Here is a 22783-nt window from a genome sequence, read left to right on the forward strand (position 1 = left end):
GGGCAGATCTCCATATTAACTCCTAGCATGCTGGAGGCTGGGGCACAGGCACACCTCCTTGTTGGGGTCAGGACTCATTATTAACTCCTAGCATGCTGGAGGCTGGGGCACAGGCACACCTCCCTGATAAGGGCAGATCTCCATATTAACTCCTAGCATGCTGGAGGCTGGGGCACAGGCACACCTCCCTGATGAAGTCAGATTTCCATATTAACTTCTAGCATGTTGGAGGCTGGGGCACAGGCACACCTCCCTGATGAGGTCAGACTTCCATATTAACTCCTAGTAGGCTGGATGCAGCACAATAGCTACCCTTTATGCACGCTCCAGCCATAGGGGAGTGCAGCTATTGTCACAGATCCTCCATCATCTCATTAAGACCCTCTAGAAATAGGGTTTTTGATTTAAAAATCCAGAAGAACTCCCTCCTATTTACCCTCTGTTGTCTGTTCACGCAGTCTCCTGTGACCTTCTCTGTTAGGGTGGGTTCAGACTACGAAACCCGAGCAGAGATTTTCTGACGGATTCCATCGCTCGTACCCATTCACGGCCGCGCGCCTCTCCGCCCGTGCCATAGACACCATTCTATGCACGGACGGATTCCGCATTCTGTCCAAAGAATTGATATGTCAATTCTTTCGGCGGATAGCGGAATCGGGCCGCCTATAGAATCGAGTCTATGGAGCCAGCGGAATGGCGCGCAGCCGTGAACGGGTACGAGCTATGGAATCCGTCAGAAATTTTCCGCTCGGGTTCCGTAGTCTGAACCCACCCTCAGGGTGGTTTTGATGAAACTAAAATCCTTTCCATGATTCTCTAAAAGGTGTCTGGATTAGAGATGAGCGAACCTCGAGCATGCTGGAGTCCATCCGAACCCGATCGTTCGGCATTTGATAAGCTGGGGGCTGCTGAACTTGGATAAATCTCTAAGGTTGTCTAGAAAACATGGATACAGCCAATGATTATGTCCATGTTTTCCAGATAGCCTTAGGGCTTTATCCAACTTCAGCAGCCCCCGCTAATCAAATGACGAACGATCGGGTTCGGATGAACTCCAGCATGCTCGAGGTTCGCTCATCTCTAATCTGGATACATTTAGAGGGACATTTATCAAGGGCGTTGCACCTATTTTTAGGGGAATAATTGAATTTTTCACCTATTTTTGATCTACATTCTATTTATGAACCAGTATTCGACAGGCGACTTTTTTTTCTTTGAGCTTTCACCCAAAAATTTGCATTATCTGGGATTTGCGCCCAATTTATCAAAGTCACAAAACTGGTGCAGGCCTACGTCTGGTCAGTACCAGGTGAATTTGTTGCAATTTTTTTTTTGCGACTTTTTAAAGATGAGTGAACCTCAAGCATGCTCGAGTCGATCCGAACCCGAACTTTCAGCATTGTCGGTGGCTGCTGAACTTGGATAAAGCCCTAAGGCTATGTGGAAAACATGGATATAGTCATTGGCTGTATCCACATTTTCCAGACAACCTTAGAGCTTTATCCAAGTTCTGCAGCCCCAGCTAATCAAATACCGAACGTTCGGGTTCGGATCGACTCGAACCCGATTTGCTCATCTCTACTTAAGACGCATTTACTATGACAGTGCAACCTTTCCATAAGTCCCACACAATATACTGGAACGTAATAAACAGCAACCCACAATAGACTAGTCACACACATAGACTCCTTAATAATTGTTCCGCCATGTTTTACAAAGCCAGACTTAGCATTACATCGATGACCAGTGAGTAGAGATGAGCGAACCGGGTTCGGGTTCGAGTCGATCCGAACCCGAACGTTCGGTATTTGATTAGCGGGGGCTGCTGAAGTTGGATAATGCTCTAAGATTGTCTGGAAAACATGGATACAGCCAATGACTATATCCATGTTTTCCAGGTAGCCTTAGGGCTTTATCCAACTTCAGCAGCCACTGCTAATCAAATGCCGAACGTTCAGGTTCGGATGGACTCCAGGTTCGCTCATCTCTACCAATGAGCCTTCTCCTCACTGCTCCTGCCTACGTAGTGTGGTCCCCATTTGCAGCCCATCAAACATATTACATAGCTGGAACTGCAAGTGAGCCCGGTCTAAATGGGGATCGATTCCCCCGTTATGTTGGATTTGAAGGATTTTGGGGTCCAATGGTAAAACAACACAAACACCCTTGCCCTTCACATTTAACTGGCATCTGTCCATATTTTCTATTCCTTATTCCTTCAATTGACTGGGTGCCAACATATTTTTCTAGGTTTTGCCCCATATAATGGTTAAAGGAGAATTCCGGCGAAAATTTTTATTAAGGTATTGTTTTGTCCCCCAAAAGTTATACAATGCACCAATATACACTTATTACAGGACATGCTTATAAATAGCTTTTTTCCCTGCACTTACTACTGCATCAAGGCTTTACTTCCTGGATAACATGGTGATGTCACTTCCTGGATAACATGGTGATGTCACTGCCTGGCTAAAATGGTGATGTCACTTCCTGGATAACATGGGGATGTCACTTCCTGGATAAAATGGTGATGTCACTACCCGACTCCCCGAGCTGTGGCTGCTGGAGAGGATGATGGCAGGGGGACACAGGGCACTGAAAGGACACTGAGCATCCCTCTGCCATCATCCTCTCCAGCAGCCACAGCCCGCACAGCTCTGGAAGTCGGGTCGTGACATCACCATGTTATCCAGGAAGTGGCATCACCATGTTATCCAGGAAGTGACATCACCATGTTATCCAGGAAGTGACATCACCATGTTATCCAGGAAGTGAAGCCTTGATGCAGTGGTAAGTGCAGGGAAAAAAGCACTTTAAAAGCATTTCCTGTAATAAGTGTATATTGGTGATTTGTATAACTTTTGGGGGACAATACAATACTTTAATAAAAATATAAACCAGACTTCTCCTTTAATATAGGATCCAAGAATAGGGTGCCCCAATGTATTTCACACCTCTCACAGATCTTACTGCTCCCTATATTGAATGTGGTTACAAAACTGAACATATATATTGGTTCTTCCCCACTGGACCCATGATTGTACATGTACCCTCCATAGGGGTCAGGATGTGCTGTATCCTTTATCCTTTAGGTTGTGAAGGTATGTATCCCTGAGAATATCCTCTGTAGGAATCTGGTCACTAAAATCTTGGATTGGTTGCTGTAATTTTTCTGATCCCGGGCTTTTTATAATGACTGATTCAATCATTAAAAAAGAAAAAAAAACAACTGGTGTTGACTTTCTTAAAATGAGTTCTAGAGATGATTTCCATAGTTGTTCTCTCTATTAACACCATCTTGTTACTATCAATATGGGGAGTCAATTAGACACCCCAAGTATTTTCTTTGAGGCCATTGACAGCTGCTTTGGGGTCACCTTTCCTGAAAAAAAAAAGTAATCATTGTACCTTTAGTAGCATAAGTCCATCTTGTGTGATACTGTCTAAGGAAGTGTATATAATAAGCTGTATCTAAGACTATGGGGGCACTCAGGGCCGGGACAAAGAGTAGGCAGGGGTAGGCGATGGCCTAGGGCGCCAAACGTCAGGGGGCGCCATCTGGATGGGTAAGTAATTTATTTACCCATCCATCCTACCCCCCGCTCGCCCCCTGTCTGCCTGCCGGCCCGCCCTGCACTGTAACTGTTACATACAGCAGCAGGAATAGAGTGTCCAGGAGGTGTAAAGGACCTTTGATGACATCATGCCCATGTGACCAGTGTGGGAGGAGCTATCTTCCTTTGCTAGGCTCTATGAGGCAGCTAGTTTCCTAGGCTGTTTATGAGGCAGTGAGGGCAGTGTATAAGATCAGCAGGAGGTAAGCCACACTGAGGGCACTGGTCAGCAGGGGGAGGGGTAGGGGGGTGTGTGTGTGCATAGATATGAGATGTTCTGCAGGAGTGTGTGTGTGCATAGATATGAGATGTTCTGCAGGGGTGTGTGTGTGCATAAATATGAGATGTTCTGCAGGGGTGTGTGGGTGCGAGATATGAGATGTTCTGCAGGTCAGGGGTGTGTTGTTGCATAGATATGAGATGTTCTGCAGGTCAGGGGTGTGTGGGTGCATAGATATGAGATGTTCTGCAGGGGTGTGTGTGTGCATAGATATGAGATGTTCTGCAGGGGTGTGTGTGTGCATAGATATGAGATGTTCTGCAGGGGTGTGTGTGTGTGCATAGATATGAGATGTTCTGCAGGGGTGTGTGTGTGTGTGTGTGCATAGATATTAGATGTTCTGCAGGGGGGGTGTGCATAGATATGAGATGTTCTGCAGGGGTGTGTGGGTGCATAAATATGAGATGTTTTGCAGGGGTGTGTGGGTGCATAAATATGAGATGTTCTGCAGGGGGGGGGGGTGCATAGATATGAGATGTTCTGTAGGGGTGTGTGGGTGCATAGATATGAGATATTCTGCAGGGTCAGGGGTGTGTGGGTGCATAGATATGAGATGTTCTGCAGGTCAGGGGTGTGTGGGTGCATAGATGTGAGATGTTCTGCAGGTCAGGGGTGTGTGGGTGCATAGATGTGAGATGTTCTGCAGGTCAGGGGTGTGTGGGTGCATAGATATGAGATGTTCTGCAGGTCAGGGGTGTGTGGGTGCATAGATGTGAGATGTTCTGCAGGTCAGGGGTGTGTGGGTGCATAGATGTGAGATGTTCTGCAGGTCAGGGGTGTGTGGGTGCATAGATATGAGATGTTCTGCAGGTCAGGGGTGTGTGGGTGCATAGATGTGAGATGTTCTGCAGGTCAGGGGTGTGTGGGTGCATAGATATGAGATGTTCTGCAGGTCAGGGGTGTGTGGGTGCATAGATATGAGATGTTCTGCAGGTCAGGGGTGTGTGGGTGCATAGATATGAGATGTTCTGCAGGTCAGGGGTGTGTGGGTGCATAGATGTGAGATGTTCTGCAGGTCAGGGGTGTGTGGGTGCATAGATATAAGATGTTCTGCAGGTCAGGGGTGTGTGGGTGCATAGATGTGAGATGTTCTGCAGGTCAGGGGTGTGTAGGTGCATATATATGAGATGTTCTGCAGGTCAGGGGTGTGTGGGTGCATAGATATGAGATGTTCTGCAGGGTCAGGGGTGTGTGGGTGGACTGTTATGTGATGCTCTGCAGGGTCAGGGGTGTGTTGGTGCACTGTTATGCGATGGGGAGAGCGGCCTCTTGTGACCGCAGGTAACTCTGCCACAAGAGTGCAGTGAAGAGAAGACGCATGGCCCAGGTGAGTATAAGTGGTTTTTTTTGTCTGTTTTGGAGAATTACTGTTATATGGGAAGGGTTAGGGAGCACACAGGGGTCTATATATAACTGGAAGAGCACACAGGGGTCTATATATAACTGGAGGAGCACACAGGGGGTCTATGTATAACTGGGGGCAGCACACAGGGGGTCTATGTATAACTGGGGGCAGCACACAGGGGGTCTATGTATAACTGGGGGCAGCACACAGGGGATTTATATATATATAACTGGGGGAGCACACGGGGTCTATATACTTCTGGGAGAGCACACAGGGGTTCTATATACTTCTGGGGAGCACACAGGGGGTCTATATACTTCTGGGGGAGCACACAGGAGATCTATATATTTATGGGGGAGCATTCAGGGGGTCTATATATTTCTGGGGGCAGCACACAGCAGTCTATACTATATTGGGGCTGCACAGAGGGGCTTTACTACAATACTGGGGCACAGGGACACCTTAAAACTATGGGGGCACAGAGGAGTGTAACTACTATATAGGGGTACAGAGGGGGCTAACTACTGTATGTGTTGGAGCCTAAAATGTTTCTCTGACAGATTCTGGAGAGAAGATTCACAGCCAGAAGACGACTTCTAGGTGGCCCAGGCTGGATGGAGGGAAAAAGAAAATGTGACAGATCGGAGAAGACGGCCCATGTGAGTCACTGGATGTAACTGCACAGTTATAGGGTTGTAGTGATAGGGGTCATGGTGTGGCGGTATTACGGAATGGTATCATTGGGGATATCTTTCTGTTCTGTTCAGTGCAGTTTTCATGTAATATGTAATCACTGTATGGTGGAAATAGTGTTATAAGGTAACTACTGTATGTATTGGGGCTCTTAATACAGTGTGGGGGTACATTCAGGGCATTATACTGTGCGAGGAGAACCAATTCTAATGTGGGGGGGGGGCGCCATTTGCCTTCTCTGCCTAGGGCACCAAAACTCCTTGTCCCGGCCCTGGGGGCACTCACAAGTGTCCTGCAGAGTGAACCTTGGAGCTCCCAGTATCATGATTCATTATAATGTCAGGGGTGGGATGGGGGTGGGGGGCGCAGTTCGGCTGGCAGGTTCCCTTTTTAGTCAGATGCTAAAGCACTCCGAGGTCCACTCTGCAGGACAAGAAGTCAGTGCACGGACTGGTTTCTACGGACGTGTGAATGCCCCCTATCACGTTTGATACTGTCTGCTGAGATGCTGATCTAAGCCTACAATGTTTGATACTTTCTGCTGCTTGCTATACATTTTGCACTGGGCTCTACTATGTGTATACGCTCCGGCCGGGATCCCATAGAAGACAAAGCAATGTGTAATGCTCAGTATCTGCTCTTATTCTGTATATATGGACAGTGCACAGTACCACTTCTCCTGTCCTGTATATTAGGTGTAATGCTCAGTATCTGTTCTTATTCTGTATATATGGACAGTGCACAGTACCACTTCTCCTGTCCTGTATGCTGGGTGTAATCCTCAGTATCTGCTGTTATTCTGTATATATGGACAGTGCACAGTACCACTTCTCCTGTCCTGTATGCTGGGTGTAGATCAGGGACTCCATCCAGTCTGAGCTCTTATTTCCTTTAGTATAGTCAATGCTCCATTTTCCTGATACAAAGTTCCATACCCTCTGCATAGACATAGAGGTAAATGATACAATTCTTTCTGCCTGCAGCCACCACATACTGCACATACATTATGCTCAACAATAACATAGTCTGCAGTGAGCTCCCCCTAGTGGTGACTAAAGTCAGACATCATTTTATCATGTAACTATGGGTCTCCAGTTGATTTGGAGCTGTGTATTAGAAAACCAGAGCTCCACCTCTGTAAAGATCCTCAATTAAAGACCCCCCCATCACCCATGTTCTTGTGGTGTAAACTAGATTAAGGTATATCAGTACTGTGATACATAAGCCCTTGGTGGTTATTAACTTTTCACAGTCATAACCAGATGATCCCCCTGAACACATGGCCACTTTGCTCGGTGAAGTGTTGAGTGTCTTCTATATTTTATCTATAGTGAGCTGTACACTGACAGACCTAAATGAAAAAAAATTGTGAACCCCTGAAGAATTTATTACAGAAACAAAGTATGACCCAGTGATCACAGCCAGATCTACAGGAAGCTCAGGACTTTATTTTCCTCATACTCTATTTTTCCTAGTCTTGTTGCTTTAATAAATCCAACATCTTAATGAGATACGCAAACCGTAAATTCTTGGCAACAACCGTTTCACGCTAGTTGTGCTTCCTCACGGCCACTACCTATTTTTCTTAGATTTTCGGCAAACATGATGCCGGAGTTTAGAAACCTTCGTCACTATCACTCTGTTCCATCTCGTTGTCGGTCGAGAAGATAAGAGGAGGTGGATTATAATTGGGGAAGTTCTTCAGATTGACCTTCAGAAATACAATGTGCTCCATCCCCTCCATGGCGTCTGGTCGGCGCTGTGTGTTCATAAAGGCACGAGGAGTCTTAAAGACATGCTCAGCGAACACACTGGATGGTGGACATGTCAGATACATAATGGCCAATTTGGTGAGTGCCGGCCAAAGCCATGTTCGTTTTTGCCAGTAGATCAAAGGATCATCCTTTGCTCCGATGGTTTTGTTGTCTTGCAGGTATCTCTCCACCATGACACACGCAGAATGACTCTCTGTGGACAAGCTGGCCCCAGTGGACTTAGAGGCCAAGAGACCGACACTCTCCAAATGTTCAATTAATGATTTCTCCTTGTGGATCAGAGGTGGAGCCGCCATGTTTTTTCTCCACTGTGGAGCCATATCCATTCCACTAGGTTCTAAGTCAAAATGTTTTCTGGATAATAGATGAGACTGAGAATTTTCCCTGAACTGAGAAGTCGATTGGCTCACCTGGGAGGGTGAGTATATGGACGACGATGAAGACATGACTTCTTTGACTCTCTTGACAAGAGCCTGCTTCCAGTGGTCAATGTCTGAGTCTGGGGGCAATATGGCCTCAATTCTTCCTTTGAAACGTGGATCCAGCAAAGTGGCCAAAACAAACTCTTCCTTTTGGAACATTTCATTGACTCCATAGTCTGTCGAAAGTTTGAGAGCAAAACTATCTGCAAGAACGACCCCGTTGGCATCTCCTTTGATCTCAAAATGTCCTCTAATTTGTTTTAAAAAGATATGGAGATAGCGAAGTTCAGGCAACACCTGGCTGAGAGATGACTGACTAGCATTGACCTCTCGTATGGCCATCTCAAAGGGCTGTAGAAGATCCACTAGTGATGCCATAAGGCTCCAATGGCTAGAACTTATATGGATGTCCACGGTTTCCACTTTGTGCATCACCAGGTATTCTTGGACAGCTCTTTGCTGCTCCAGGAGCCTCTGCAGCATGTAGAAAGTAGCTGTCCAGTGAGGTAGTGTTTCTAGCTTTAAAGACCGCTTGGGCAAATTATTTTGGAATTGAAGCTCGCTGAGGATTCTCTTGGCTCTGGCCGAGTGGAAGAAGTGGCTGCACACTTTTCTGGCCATGGTGAGCATTCCTGCAATATAGCGATTATTCTGTAGGAAATCTGTAACCAAGAGGTTAAGAGAATGGGTGAAGCAAGGTATGTAAGTGTAATTTGCCCCTTTAATGGCATGAATAAGATTGAAATCTCCACTGGAGACAAAGAAACCGGGACACAAAGCGTTGGGCAAGAGCCATAAACTAACTTGTCGAATTAGTTCCTGTTGGATGCTGCCCTCTGTGTATTCCTTTGGAAAGCGTTTGATGCATATGACGGCATGCTTCCTCTCTGTAGACTGATCGGAATCGGGTCTCAAAGCTGCCCAGTGGGCAGTTAAAGCTAGATAGTCCATGGTAAGGTCACTGGACCAAATGTGGGCGGTAATGTGGACCTGAGGGCATCCTGACAACTTTAAGTCACTAACTATCCTCTCACACACTGCCTCATAAAGGTGGGGAACGGCCTTTCCAGAGAAGAAAGTCCTTGTAGGAACCGAGTAGTGGGGGTCAGCCTGTGCCATGAACTTCTGGAAAGCTTTGGAGGTAATGAAAGAGTATGGAAGGGCTGTCTCACACATTAATTCAGTAATACACCTATTCCAGGACTGAGCCTTGGGATGATCTGAAGGATACTTTCCATTTGCTTTGACAATGATGCTGGTTGGATCCAAAATATTTTCCTTAAAAGATACCCGAATGCTACTCTGCCTCTCGGCGTCTTCATTCTCGTTCTCAAACTCTATTGGTACAGTATGAATTGTTGCATTATAGTCACCTGACATCTCAGCAGGAAACACAGAAAAACCTGACGGCCCAAACTGACCATAAGTGGGTGGAGGATACACAATGGGCTCGTCTGTGTCTTCATCCTCGTCTTCCTCTGTCTCCATTATACCAGTATTCCTAGGTTTATTTATTTTCCCTCTGCTCCACTCCATAGGATGTTTTCCTTCAAGATGTCTCATTAGTGCTGAGGTTCCAAGATGTCCCCCCAGTTTTCCACGACCAACACTTGCATGGCACAGATTGCAAATGGCTCGACAAACGTTTGTACGGTCGAGGAAGAAGAACTGCCAGACAGCAGAAGCAGACTTCCGTCGACGGGCTCCTGGTGGGACAGGGGAATAGATGGTAGAGTTAAAGGTCTGGGAGGCTATGGGCTGTGTATTCTCCATCCCAAGGGAAGGGCGAGAAGGATTTCTGGTATGAATAAGGAAAGTGGAGTCGGAATCAAAATTGTCCAAGTTGCCAACCTGCTCTTCCCTCTTTCTTTTGCTGCTCACATCTTCTCCAAATTCAACCATAATGTTGTCTCCTTGTTCTCTATACTCCTCATCATCACTGGAGTCAATGATCTCATAAGTCTTGGGGGAATCAGGAGCCACCGGGCATATCAGGGATGTTTTCTCAGTTGGCAAAGGTTTCTGATAAAGGAACTGTGCTATGGTGGCATTGAAAAGGTTTTGGTAAGACTCCTCTTTATAATAATCATCCTCATAAGTTTCCTCCTCTTCTTCTTCTCCATCTGGCTTTTGTAGCTTCATAGACCTACGCTGGGCCCACTGGATGGGATGTTTACTTTCCAGATGACGTTTTAGAGCTGTGGTACCAAACCTCCCCCCTAGCTTGCCTCTGCTGACGCTCATTCGACAAAGACTACAAATGGCTCTGGAGATGATCACTGGGTCACGAGAGAAAAATTCCCAGACCTCGGAGGTGGACTTCCTCTTCCTGGTTGGCCGGACCACTGGCGGAGTCACGTTCTGGGCACCACTGATCATACTCAGAGACCTCTCATCCTCATGGTGGCCTTTCCCATCACTACATCCAACTTCCAGGTTGGATCTTTTTCTCTTTCTCGAGAACGGTAAAGCCCATGAAGAAACCAGTTCAGATTTTTCCTCCTCATCATCGCTGGATTCTAATTTGATTTCAATTTCAGGGACGACTTCACTGTGAGATTTCTTACTTTCACGGATTTCAGATTCTGGATATTCCTTAACCAAAAAGTCAACATTGTCTGAATCCACTGTGTGGGGAAGAGGGTCCTGGACTGTGTCACACCCTGCATGCTGTCCTGTAACGTCTTCTGACATAGCGGCTAGTGATGGCTGTTTCCTACAATGTACTGGTACATTGGAGCGTCAGTTTGATATTGAACAGTTCATCTATATTCCAATTGCTGATTATCTTGGATGCCATAAGACCTCAGACTGATAAAATTGGGATTTTCTGAATTATTTCTTGGTTAAATGTTGACCAACACATCTGTGAACAGAAAAAAGTCTATTGAATGATCCTAATGTTTAACTTAAAGGTCATGTCCATCTATAAAGAACAGTTTAGAAACTGAAATAATCTAAATCACTGTCTATATACATAACATTAATGATCCCGAGTTACATCTTGTATTATACTCCAGAGCTGCACTCACTATTCTGCTGATGGGGTCACTGTGTACTTACATTACATTACTTATCCTTTACTGATCCTGAGTTACATCCTATGTTATACTCCAGAGCTGCACTCACTATTCTGCTGGTGAGGTCACTGTGTACATACATTACATTACTGATCCTGAGTTACATCCTGTATTATACTCCAGAGCTGCACTCACTATTCTGCTGGTGGGGTCACTGTGTACATACATTACATTGCTATATTATTACAGGTGTATTGTCACATTCGGTTGCTACACCTGTGTATGACTGTAACTATATCAGTGTATTATTATGTGTGATTATTATATTATCAGTCTATTATGTGTGATTATTATATTATCAGTGTATTACTATGTGTGATTATTATATTATCAGTGTATTACTATGTCTATTACCAATATGGGTGTTTATACTGTTATTATGTTATTACTCATGTGACTCTCAGCCTCTGTATATTACACCATGTCAGTGTTGTCAGTTATCACTGTGATATTATAACATCTCAGCTGCCCAGATCCTTGTAGTCTTTCCCAGTCTCCTCATACAGTATATAGAAGGTCTTGTCAGCTCTTACCTGTGGGGATCTCCCCTCTCAGCACAGCCAGCTTCCTCCTGCCAGGCCTCAGCCTGGGCGGATAGTACAATTTTCCTTGAGAAGACGGATGTTTTGGTAGGTTTCTCTGCATTTAGAGAGGAGACATCTCATAGTCAGCAGCTTTCTCTCTCCCCCCACTATTAGGTGTAATGGTATGGCCTTGACAGTAACCCTTTCCTCTCCTCACTGCTGGCTGTAATAGTGGTATTCCTTAGCCTGTCAGTAGTGCGCTCCCCTCTGCTGCTTGTAATGGTTCCGTCCCTCAGCCGCTCTATAATGCCCTCCCCTCTGCTGCTTGTAATGGTGCAGTCCTTTAGCCTCTCTGTAGTGCGCTCCCCTCGGCTGGCTGTGATGGTACAGTCCTTCACCCTCACAGTAGTTCCCTCCTCTCTGCTGGCTGTAATGGTACAGTCCTTTACCTCCACAGCAGTGTCCTCCTCTCTGTTGGCTGTGATGGTACAGTCCTTCACCCTCACAGTAGTTCCCTCCCCTCTGCTGGCTGTAATGGTACAGACTTGACTCCCCCCCATAGCTATGTAAAAAGGTACAGTCCTCCACTCTAATATTAACTCTTTACTCCCCAGCAGAGAGTGCAAAGACATGAGTGTTACCAAAAAAAGGTGGAATTTACTGATTTGCTGCATTTAATGACGCCTTAAAAGGATTGCTCACCAAAAAAGTGTTTTCTTTCAAATCAACTGGTGCCAGAGATTTGTAATTTACTTCTATGAAAAAAAAATCTCAAAAATTCCAGTACTTATTATCTGCTGTATGTTCTGTATGAAGTTGTATTTTTTTCCCAGTCTGCAGAGCTGGATAGGTTTTCTATGGGGATTTGCTACTGCTCTGCACAGTTCCTGACTTGGACAGAGGTGGCAGCAAAGAGCACTGTGTCAGACAGGAAAGAATACACCACTTCCAGCAGGACATACAGCAGCTGATAAGTACTGGAAGACATGAGAGTTTTTTTTTGTTTTGTTTTTTTTAATAAACCCAGCCCTTGGGTAGCTGACCCCCGAGCAGGCCGTCAGTGTGGCTAATAAGAAGGAGCGCAGCCGGGGGAACCCTGTGAGGTGAGGCAGGACAGGGGAGCCGGAACAGGCCGCTAATAACCACGAGAGACTTCAGTGGCCCCCTGCCTGTGTGGGGAGCAGCCGTCGCCCCTGTACCCACCTAACACTGGTGCCTTCGCATCAAGGTTTTTCATGGATTCTACAGATGTGGCAAACGTAGAATCCATGAAAAACACTGATCCCATAGACTTGTACTGGAGAATCTTTGCCGCAATCCCCCTCCGCATTAGGACATATCCTATTTTTTTGTGGTACTGATCGTCTGAATAGACCGATAGGATTCAATGGGTTCTATAAATGTGTGCGGTTGCGGAATCACAATCACTGACAATTTCAGGAGACATGTGAATGATAGTCACTATAATTTATTAGAGAGCACTCTGCAGTCACCATTGTCTATACTGAGCATTCTATAATTCACTATTATTTATGCAGAGCACTCTACAGACACTATTATATATAGTGAGCACTCTACAGACATTATTATTTATAGTAAGTACTTTACAGACACCATTATATATAGTAAGCACTCTACAGATGCTATTATATATAGTGAGTACTTTACATACACTATTATATATAGTAAGCACTCTATAGACACTATTATATATAGTAAGCACTCTACATACACTATTATATATAGTAAGCGCTCTACATACACTATTATATATAGTAAGCGCTCTACAGACACTATTATGTATAGTAAGCACTCTACAGACACTATTATTATAGTAAGCACTCTACAGACACTATTATTATAGTAAGCACTCTACAGACACTATTATTATAGTAAGCACTCTACAGACACTATTATTATAGTAAGCACTCTACAGACACTATTATTATAGTAAGCACTCTACAGACACTATTATTTATGCAGAGCACTCTACAGACACTATTATTATAGTAAGCACTCTACAGACACTATTATTATAGTAAGCACTCTACAGACATTATTATTTATGCAGAGCACTCTACAGACACTATTATATATAGTAAGTACTTTACAGACATAATTATATATAGTAAGCACTCTACAGACACTATTATATATATATATATATATAATAACCACTCTACCGACACTATTATATATAGTTAGCACTCTACAGACACTATTATATATAGTAAGCAATTTACAGACACTATTATATATAGTAAGCACTTTACAGACACTATTATATATAGTAAGCACTTTACAGACACTATTATATATAGTAAGCACTCTGCGGACACTATTATATATAGTAAGCACTCTACAGATGCTATTATTCTAGTAAGTACTCTACAGACACTATTATATATAGTAAGCACTCTACAGACACTATTATATATAGTAAGCACTCTACAGACACTATTATATATAGTAAGCACTCTACAGAAACTATTATTATAGTAAGCACTCTACAGACACTATTATTATAGTAAGCACTCTACAGACACTATTATATATAATAAATACTTTACAGACACTATTATTTATACAGAGCACTCTACAGACACTATTATATATGGTAAGCACTGTACTGACACTATTATATATAGTAAGCACTCTATAGACAATATTAGTATAGTAAGCACTCTACAGACGCCATTATTACAGTAAGCACTCTACAGACGCTATTATTTACAGGGAGCACTCTACAGACACTATTATATATATAGTAAGCACTCTACAGACACTATTATTATAGTAAACACTATACAGAGGCTATTATTATAGTAAGCACAATACAGATGCTATTATTTATAGAGCACTCTACAGACATTATTATGTATAGTAAGCACTCTACAGACACTATTATGTATAGTAAGCACGCTACAGACAATATTATATATAGTAAGCTCTCTACAGTCACTATTATTTATAGTAAGCACTCTACAGACACTATGATTTATAGTAAGCACTTTACAGACACTATTATTTATACTGAACACTTTACAGTCACTATTGTTTATACTGAACACTTTACAGTCGCTATTATTTATAATAAGCACTCTACAGACACTATTATTTACACTGAACACTTTACAGTCGCTATTATTTATATTAATCACTCTACAGGCACTATTATAACAGTAAGCACTCTACAGACATTATTATGTTTAGTAAGCACTCTACAGGCACTATTATGTATAATAAGCACTTTACAGACACCAATATGTATAGTAAGAACTCCACAGAAACTATTATGTATAGTAAGCACTCTACAGACACTATTATGTATAGTAAGCACTCTACAGACACTTATTTATAGGGAGCACTCTACAGACATTAATTATAGTAAGCACTCTACAGACATTATTTATAGTAAGCACTCTACAGCCACTATTATTTATAGTAAGCACTCTACAGTCACTATTATTTACACTGAACACTTTACAGTCGCTATTATTTATAGTAATCACTCTACAGGCACTATTATAACAGTAAGCACTCTACAGATATTATTATGTATAGTAAGCACTCTACAGACACTATTATGTATAGTAAGCACTCTACAGACACTATTATGTATAGTAAGCACTCTACAGACACTATTATGTATAGTAAGCACTCCACAGAAACTATTATGTATAGTAAGCACTCTACAGACACTATTATGTATAGTAAGCACTCTACAGACACTTATTTATAGGGAGCACTCTACAGACATTAATTATAGTAGGCACTCTACAGACATTATTATTTATACAGAGCACTCTACAGCCACTATTATTTATAGTAAGCACTCTACAGTCACTATTATTTACACTGAACACTTTTCAAGTCAGCTGATAAGGGGGGCAATGTAGTGGTATGGCCAGCATCCCTCTATGAAAGGGAAGCCTTTAGACAATTACGGAACCAAGATTGCTATCAAAAGTTGACTTATAATCCAATCCTGTCGTATCAGGCAGATTTGGAAAAACTGCTGATAGGAGCACAGGAGAAGGGTATACTGTCTAAAAACACAGTGAAATGTTTACTAGTCGAGAATCCAAAAACTGCCTGTCTTTATCTCCTACCCAAGGTTCACAAGAATATGAGAAATCCACCAGGACGCCCCATAGTTTCGGGAAATGGAAGTTTATGTGAACCTTTGGGTAAGTACATCGATAGATATTTGAAACCCATGGTAGAAAGCTTACCGTCTTTTATTAAAGACTCAGGAGATGTGTTAAGACGTCTTGATAATATCATGCTTGAGGACAATATGTGGCTGGTGACATGTGATGTGGAGGCATTGTACACCTCGATTGCCCACAGGGATGGTTTAGAAGCAGTGGAGATGTTTTGTAACATGAACTCCATGGGTAATGATCTCAAAATGTTCCTATTGGAAGCGCTGGAGTTCCTATTGACACACAATGTGTTTCTGTTTAAGGAGTCCCTCTACCTGCAGCTCCAGGGAACCGCTATGGGGGCGTCATGTGCGCCCTCATATGCAAATTTATTCCTGGGGCTGTGGGAGAGGGAGATCTTCTTTACCGATCCAATTAAGAATGTGGAAAAGGTCCAAATGTGGATCAGGTTTATTGACGATGTACTATTCATCTGGCAGGGGAATGAAGAAGATCTGATATCCTTTGTCAGAGATTTGAACAACAACCAGAAGAATATAAAACTTACTTTGAAGTACAGTCAAAAATCTATAGAGTTTTTGGACTTGAAGATCTATAAGGACGAACAAGGACTCCTACAGACAGATTTGTTTCGAAAAGAGACTGCAGTGAACTCCCTCCTTCATGCATCATCTTTCCATCCTAAAGCCACAGTAAGAAGCATACCAGTGGGTCAGTTTTTGAGGGCACGGAGGCTGTGTTCTGATGAATCTTCCTTTTCCAGGCAGGCAACGGAACTCACAAAACGTTTTGAGGCGAGAGGATACAACAAACGAGTAATTAAACGGGGCCTGAATAGAGCAAAGGGTGTAAAGAGAGAAGATCTTCTAAAACCCAGAGAAAAGACGGCAGAACAAAAGGAAGAACAGGTAAGGTTTATTACCCCATATAACAACAAGGCGCAGGAGATGAGGGATGTGTTACAGAAGTTCTGGCCTGTTCTACGTATGGACCCAGTGGTTGGAAAATGGGTACGAGACACGCCAGCAGTTACATACAAAAGGGCAGAAAATCTAAAAGATATTTTGGTAAAAAGTTATTATAGAGGCACGACAGTAAAAAATGTGTTTGGTTCAAAGGGCCCCAAGTGGGGTAGCTACCCATGTGGAAATTGCGTCGCCTGCCCGAATGTGGAGAGAGCATTTGACTTTACATCGAGTGATGGAAAGAGGAGGTTTAAAATAACACAACATATTACATGCAAAACGGAAGGTGTTATTTATTATGCAACATGCCCGTGTAACCAGATTTATGTGGGATTGACTTCCCGAAAACTCAAAGTGAGAGTTCGTGAACACGTCCACGATATACGTAAAGCCATGGATGCTGAAGACACGACATCTCTGAAACCTATTGCCAGACACTTTAAGGAAATGCATAATGGCAACAGTAGTCTCCTGAAGATAAGAGGGATAGATAAAGTATATATAGATAGGAGGGGAGGTGATTGGAGGAAGGCCCTAGCCCAATTAGAGACCCGTTGGATACATAAAGTCGATTGTGTGAACCCAAGGGGCCTCAATGAGGTCCTTAGTTTTGCCCCATTCTTGTAATCCTAAGACAGGTTTAGGTATAAGGATACGATACATGTGTGTAGCATGGGGTTCCTGCTACCAAATTGTTTTTATTTTGTTATTAATGGTTTGTCTTTTATATTTTTATTTTTTTAGAGTAATACTGATTGCCCCCTGATGCCGGTCTCTAATGAGTGCCTATAAGAAGAATGAGATGTACCTTTTATAGAAGATGGCTACGGTTACATCATACGTAAATTCTGCTATGGACTGTTCCTCATATCATTTATTCTTTCTTTAACACTTGGGTATGGATTGTACTAATTTGCCCAGAGATGGCTGGTGGTATTGGGCTTATATGACCAATAATTTTTGGGGGTTATTTCTTATGTCACATTGTTTATATCTTACTTCTGTATGGATTTATTTACACACTATAGATACACGAATGGTATGCACTGTAGGTAGATAACATATATATGGGGTATACACATTTGTATGATTATTAAGCACGTTTTGTCACTGTACACATTTTTTGTACTTTGTATGTAGTTTTTTATGCATTTATGCATATATACGCATGTATAACTACATGTGTATGTGTGGCATGATTGCGCGCATTGCAACACTGTGGGGACATGTATGTTTTTCATTAATTATATATTTTTATGGTATGGAGTTGCTATATATTTTTCACACGATTGCACTTTAATAGGTTTGATTACACATAGTAATATATATGATATGAATTGCACTTATTTATAATACATAAAAATCCTATATGCATGAGCACTTTATTGTAGCACTATATACTTTTATATATGAGCTTTAACATTGAGCAGGTTATTATATAGTAGTAAATTATGAGGATAAACACAAATATATATGTATGTAGTAGTGTTGATCAACAGGTGGTAAAGAGAGCCAAATTGGTACAATTGGATTAGAAATAAAGGCATGTACTCTAAGAGGGAATACTAACCAAGATGGCCGACGCCGTATCCAGAGTGAGCGCGTCCTGGGTCTCTATGGCAACGTGACCGGTGGTGCGCACGCTCTCGGCTTCGGCCGCGAGCGTGTGACGTCAGGTCGCCGCGTCATGTGATCCATCATGTGGTTCACATGGGGAGGCGTCGAGACGCCATGATTCCGGCACAGAGGTATAAAAGGGTGCAATCAGGAGATAGGAACATAGCCTCCGTGATCAAGCCAGACGCGAAACGCGCGTTGGGGGGAACTACACACAGCAGTAGAACAGGTAATATCACAGTTTTTGATTTCTGGATTCTGTCTTACTATATAAGATTTTATGGGCACAGGCACTTTAGGATCTAGAGGGAGTATGGAGATTGGTAGCACCTTATAGAGGCAGCACGTCATGTGACTTATGTGGTCAGGTTATTGTACCCACTGTGGGTTTATGGTTACATTGTTTACATTGTTTGTATTGTGCTGCAGTCAATTGTCCTCCATTACTGAATGTCTTTGTGTATTGCCATCCTGTGTGAAGGATCATTTTTATTCTGCTCTGCATCTATAGTTTTTAAAACTTGAAATTATTTAATAAAGATTTTTTGAGATTGTGATTATACTGTTGTATAGCCCAATTTTTGTAGGATATAACACTATTATTTATAGTAAGCACTCTACAGCCACTATTATTTATAGTAAGCACTCTACAGACATTGTTATTTATACAGAGCACTCTACAGTCACTATTATTTATACAGCGCACTCTACATTCACTATTATTTATACAGCGCACTCTACAGTCACTATGATTTATACAGAGTACTCTACAGTCACTATGATTTATACAGAGCACTCTACAGTCACTATGATTTATACAGAGCACTCTACAGTCACTATGATTTTTACAGAGCACCCTACAGTTGCTGTTATTGATACAGAGCACTCTACAGACACTATTATTTAAACAGAGCACTCTACAGTCATTATTATTTATAAAGAGCACTTTTTATGTTTAAATGCCGGCTTATAGTTTGACAGCAGGGTTGATGCGCATATGACGATTGCACTCTAAAGTCACTATTATTTATAGAAAACCGCTAAACATTATGGATGCAAAGATGTCAACAACCGTTGATGGTTCTGTTCACAGCGAATTATGCTGAAGCACAGCTCTGGGTCGTGTTGATCTCCATCTGAGTGGTAAAGATTGCTATACGTTTGTGTTTGTGTGTGTGTGGGTGTGTACACCATAAACAACATACAATCTTATATAAATATAGAGAGAGAGAGATTTATTAAAGGAGAAGTCTGGCGAAAATTTTCATTAAAGTATTGTTTTGCCCCCCAAAAGTTATAGAAGTCACCAATATACACTTATTATGGAAAATACTTATAAAGTGCTTTTTTTTCCCTGCACTAACTACTGCATCAAGGCTTCTTTTCCTGGATAACATGGTGATGTCACTTCCTGGATACCATGGTGATGTCACTTCCTGGATACCATGGTGATGTCACTTCCTGGATAACATGGTGATGTCACTTCCTGGATAACATGCTGATGTCACTTCCTGGATAACATGGTGATGTCACGACCCGACTCCCAGAGCTGTGCGGGTTGTGGATGCTGGAGAGGATGATGGCAGGGGGACACAGGGTACTGGAGGGACACTGAACATCCCCCTACCATCATCCTCTCCAGCAGCCACAGCCCGCACAGCTCTGGGAGTCGGGTCGTGACATCACCATGTTATCCAGGAAGTGACATCACCATGTTATCCAGGAAGTCACATCACTATGTTATCCAGGAAGTGAAGCCTTGATGCAGTAGTAAGTGCAGAGAAAAAAGTACTTTATGTGCATTTCCCGTAATAAGTGTATATTGGTAATTTGTATAACTTTTGGGGGGCAATACAATACTTTAATAAAAATTTTCGCCTGACTTCTCCTTTAACCTCTTAAGGACGCATGACGTACCGATACGTCATGTGCCCGTAAGAGGTGTTCAGAGCGGGGCCACGCGGCAACCCCGCTCTAAACCGGCGCGGTCCCGGGTGGCGCTTGTAGCTCGGGACCGCGGGTATTAGCGGGCACGGTCCGATCGCCGTGCCCGCTAATACAGTAATCAGATGCAGCTGTCAAACATGACAGCTGCATCCGATTACCGGATGCAGCACTTCCCTGGTGTCTAGTGGAGAAGATCGCTCCTCCGTGACGTTGTCCCGGAAGAGCGATCTCCGTTACACTTGCCGGCCGGGGACCGCTCCAAGATGGCGCCGTCCTCGGTTTGGCACTCGTTTGTTTTCGGCTGCAGCAGCCGAAAGTAAACGAGTGCCGATCTCATTGATCTTTGCTGTATAAGTATACAGCAAAGATCTCAATGAGAGATCAAAGTGTATATACTAGAAGTCCCCCAGGGGGGCTTCTAGTATATGTGTAAAAATAAAATTATTGTTATAAGTAAAAAGCCACCTCCCCTAATAAAAGTCTGAATCACCCCCCTTTTCCCAGGTTTTAAATAAAAGTAAATAAATAAACATGTTTGGTATCGCCGCGTGCGTAATTGCCCGAACTATTAATTAATCACATTCCTGATCTCGCACGGTAAATGGCGTAAGCGCAAAAAAATCCCAAAGTGCAAAATTGCGCATTTTTGGTCGCATCAAATCCTGAAAAAATGTCATAAAAAGCGATCAAAAAGTCGTATATGCGCAATCAAGGTACCGATAGAAAGAACACATCATGGCGCAAAAAATGACACCTCACACTGCCCCATAGACCAAAGGATAAAAGCGCTATAAGCCTGGGAATGGAGCGATTTTAAGGGGCATATATATTTGTTAACAATGGTTTGAATTTTTTACAGGCCATCCGATACAATAAAAGTTATACATGTTATATATTGTTGTAATCGTAATGACTTGAGGAACATGGACAACAAGTCAGTTTTCCCCCAGGGCGAAAGGCGTAAATACACCATCCCCCCAAATAAAAGAAATGCGTTCTTTTTTCAATTTCACCACAATTTGAATTTGTACTTTGTACTTTATGCAAAAATTCAGCCGGTCATTGCAAAGTACAGTTAGTGACGCAAAAACTAAGGGCTCATGTGGGTTTCTAGGTGGAAAAATGCAAGTGCTATGGCCTTTTTAAACACAAGGAGGAAAAAACGAAAACGCAAAAACGAAAATTGGCCCCGTCCTTAAAGGGTTAACCCATAGATGAACTAGAACGTACAGGTGTACCTGTACGTCCTGACCTATGAAGCGTACTCCGGAGCGGAGCGCGCTTCATAGCTGGTGGGGGCCGGCTGCAGTGCGCAGCCGGCACCTCACCGTTAATGACAGGCTGGAGCGATCGTGCTGCAGCATGCCATTAACCCCTTAAATGCCGCGGTCAGTCGGTGTAAGTGACAGGGGGAGTCTCCTGATACTTAACGATCGGAACCGGTCCCGATCATTAAAACGGACCGCCAGAGGTCTCTTACCTTCCTCCGTGCGGTCCGATTAGCGATCTGCTCACTGAGCCTGCACAGGCAGGCTCAATGAGCAGAGCGCCGATAACACTGATCAATGCTATGCCTATGGCATAGCAGTGATCAGTGTGTGTAATCAAACTAATTTATGTAAAAGTCCCCCAAAGGGACTCCAAATGTGTTAAAAAAAAGTAAAAATCACTTTTACACTCCCCCAATAAAAGTTAAAATCACCCCCTTTCCCATTATATAAATAAAACATATAAAAATAATAAATAAATATATTATATACCGTAGCATGCGTAATTGTCCGATCTATTAAAATATACCAAGCGTCATTGTGAATGGTAAACGGCGCACACGAAAATAGGGGAAAAAGTGTGCGGATTACCGTTTTGATGTTACATTATATAGAAAAAAAAATTAATAAAAAGTGATCAAAACGTCTAATCTTCACAAATATGGTATTAATAAAAACTAGAGATCATGGCGGAAAGAACGATGCCCCATACAGCCCCATAGGTGAAAAAATAAAACTGTTATAAGCGTCACAATAGGCCCATTTTATTAATAATTAATTGCCAAAAAAAAGGATTTCATTAAAAAAATATATATATATAACAGAAAATCTGTGTAACCTGCATATGGTTGTGTTCAGGCTGACCTATAGAATAATAGTATCATGTCGCTGTTACCATATAGTGCATTACGTAGACACAGGAACCCTGCAAAAGTTACCATATTGCATCCTTTTTTACGATTTCACCAATTTATTTCTTTATAAATAATATTTTTGGAATTCCATCATACATGTTATGGTAAAATGAAAGACGCCATTACAAAGTACAACTATTCCTGTAAAAAACAAGTCTTCACATGGCTTG

General features: G+C 42.7%; 1 protein-coding gene and 1 long non-coding RNA gene across 2 annotated transcripts; one reads left to right on the plus strand and one right to left on the minus strand.

The window, feature by feature from the left end:
• Positions 1 to 7360: 7360 nt before the first annotated feature.
• ZBED6 (zinc finger BED-type containing 6) lies at positions 7361 to 12152 on the minus strand. Its single transcript, XM_069959215.1, has 2 exons — positions 11743 to 12152; positions 7361 to 10995 (listed from the first exon to the last, which is right to left on the minus strand). Exon 2 carries the CDS (start codon positions 10821 to 10823, stop codon positions 7548 to 7550), a length of 3276 nt encoding a protein of 1091 aa, XP_069815316.1. The 5' UTR covers positions 10824 to 10995; positions 11743 to 12152; the 3' UTR covers positions 7361 to 7547.
• Positions 12153 to 16469: 4317 nt separating this feature from the next.
• Positions 16470 to 17962, plus strand: LOC138784881 (uncharacterized). The gene is made up of 3 exons (XR_011361970.1): positions 16470 to 16594; positions 16666 to 16810; positions 17612 to 17962. It is a non-coding gene; the product is annotated as an uncharacterized lncRNA (long non-coding RNA).
• The last annotated feature ends 4821 nt before the right edge of the window (positions 17963 to 22783 follow it).

The sequence above is a fragment of the Dendropsophus ebraccatus genome, chromosome 2 (genome assembly GCF_027789765.1).
Source record: "Dendropsophus ebraccatus isolate aDenEbr1 chromosome 2, aDenEbr1.pat, whole genome shotgun sequence".
NCBI lineage: Eukaryota > Metazoa > Chordata > Amphibia > Anura > Hylidae > Dendropsophus > Dendropsophus ebraccatus.

Coding starts and splice junctions, on each gene's coding strand:
- ZBED6 (XM_069959215.1), bottom strand. CDS start 10,823: ATGTCAGAAGACGTTACAGGACAGCATGCAGGGTGTGACACAGTCCAG.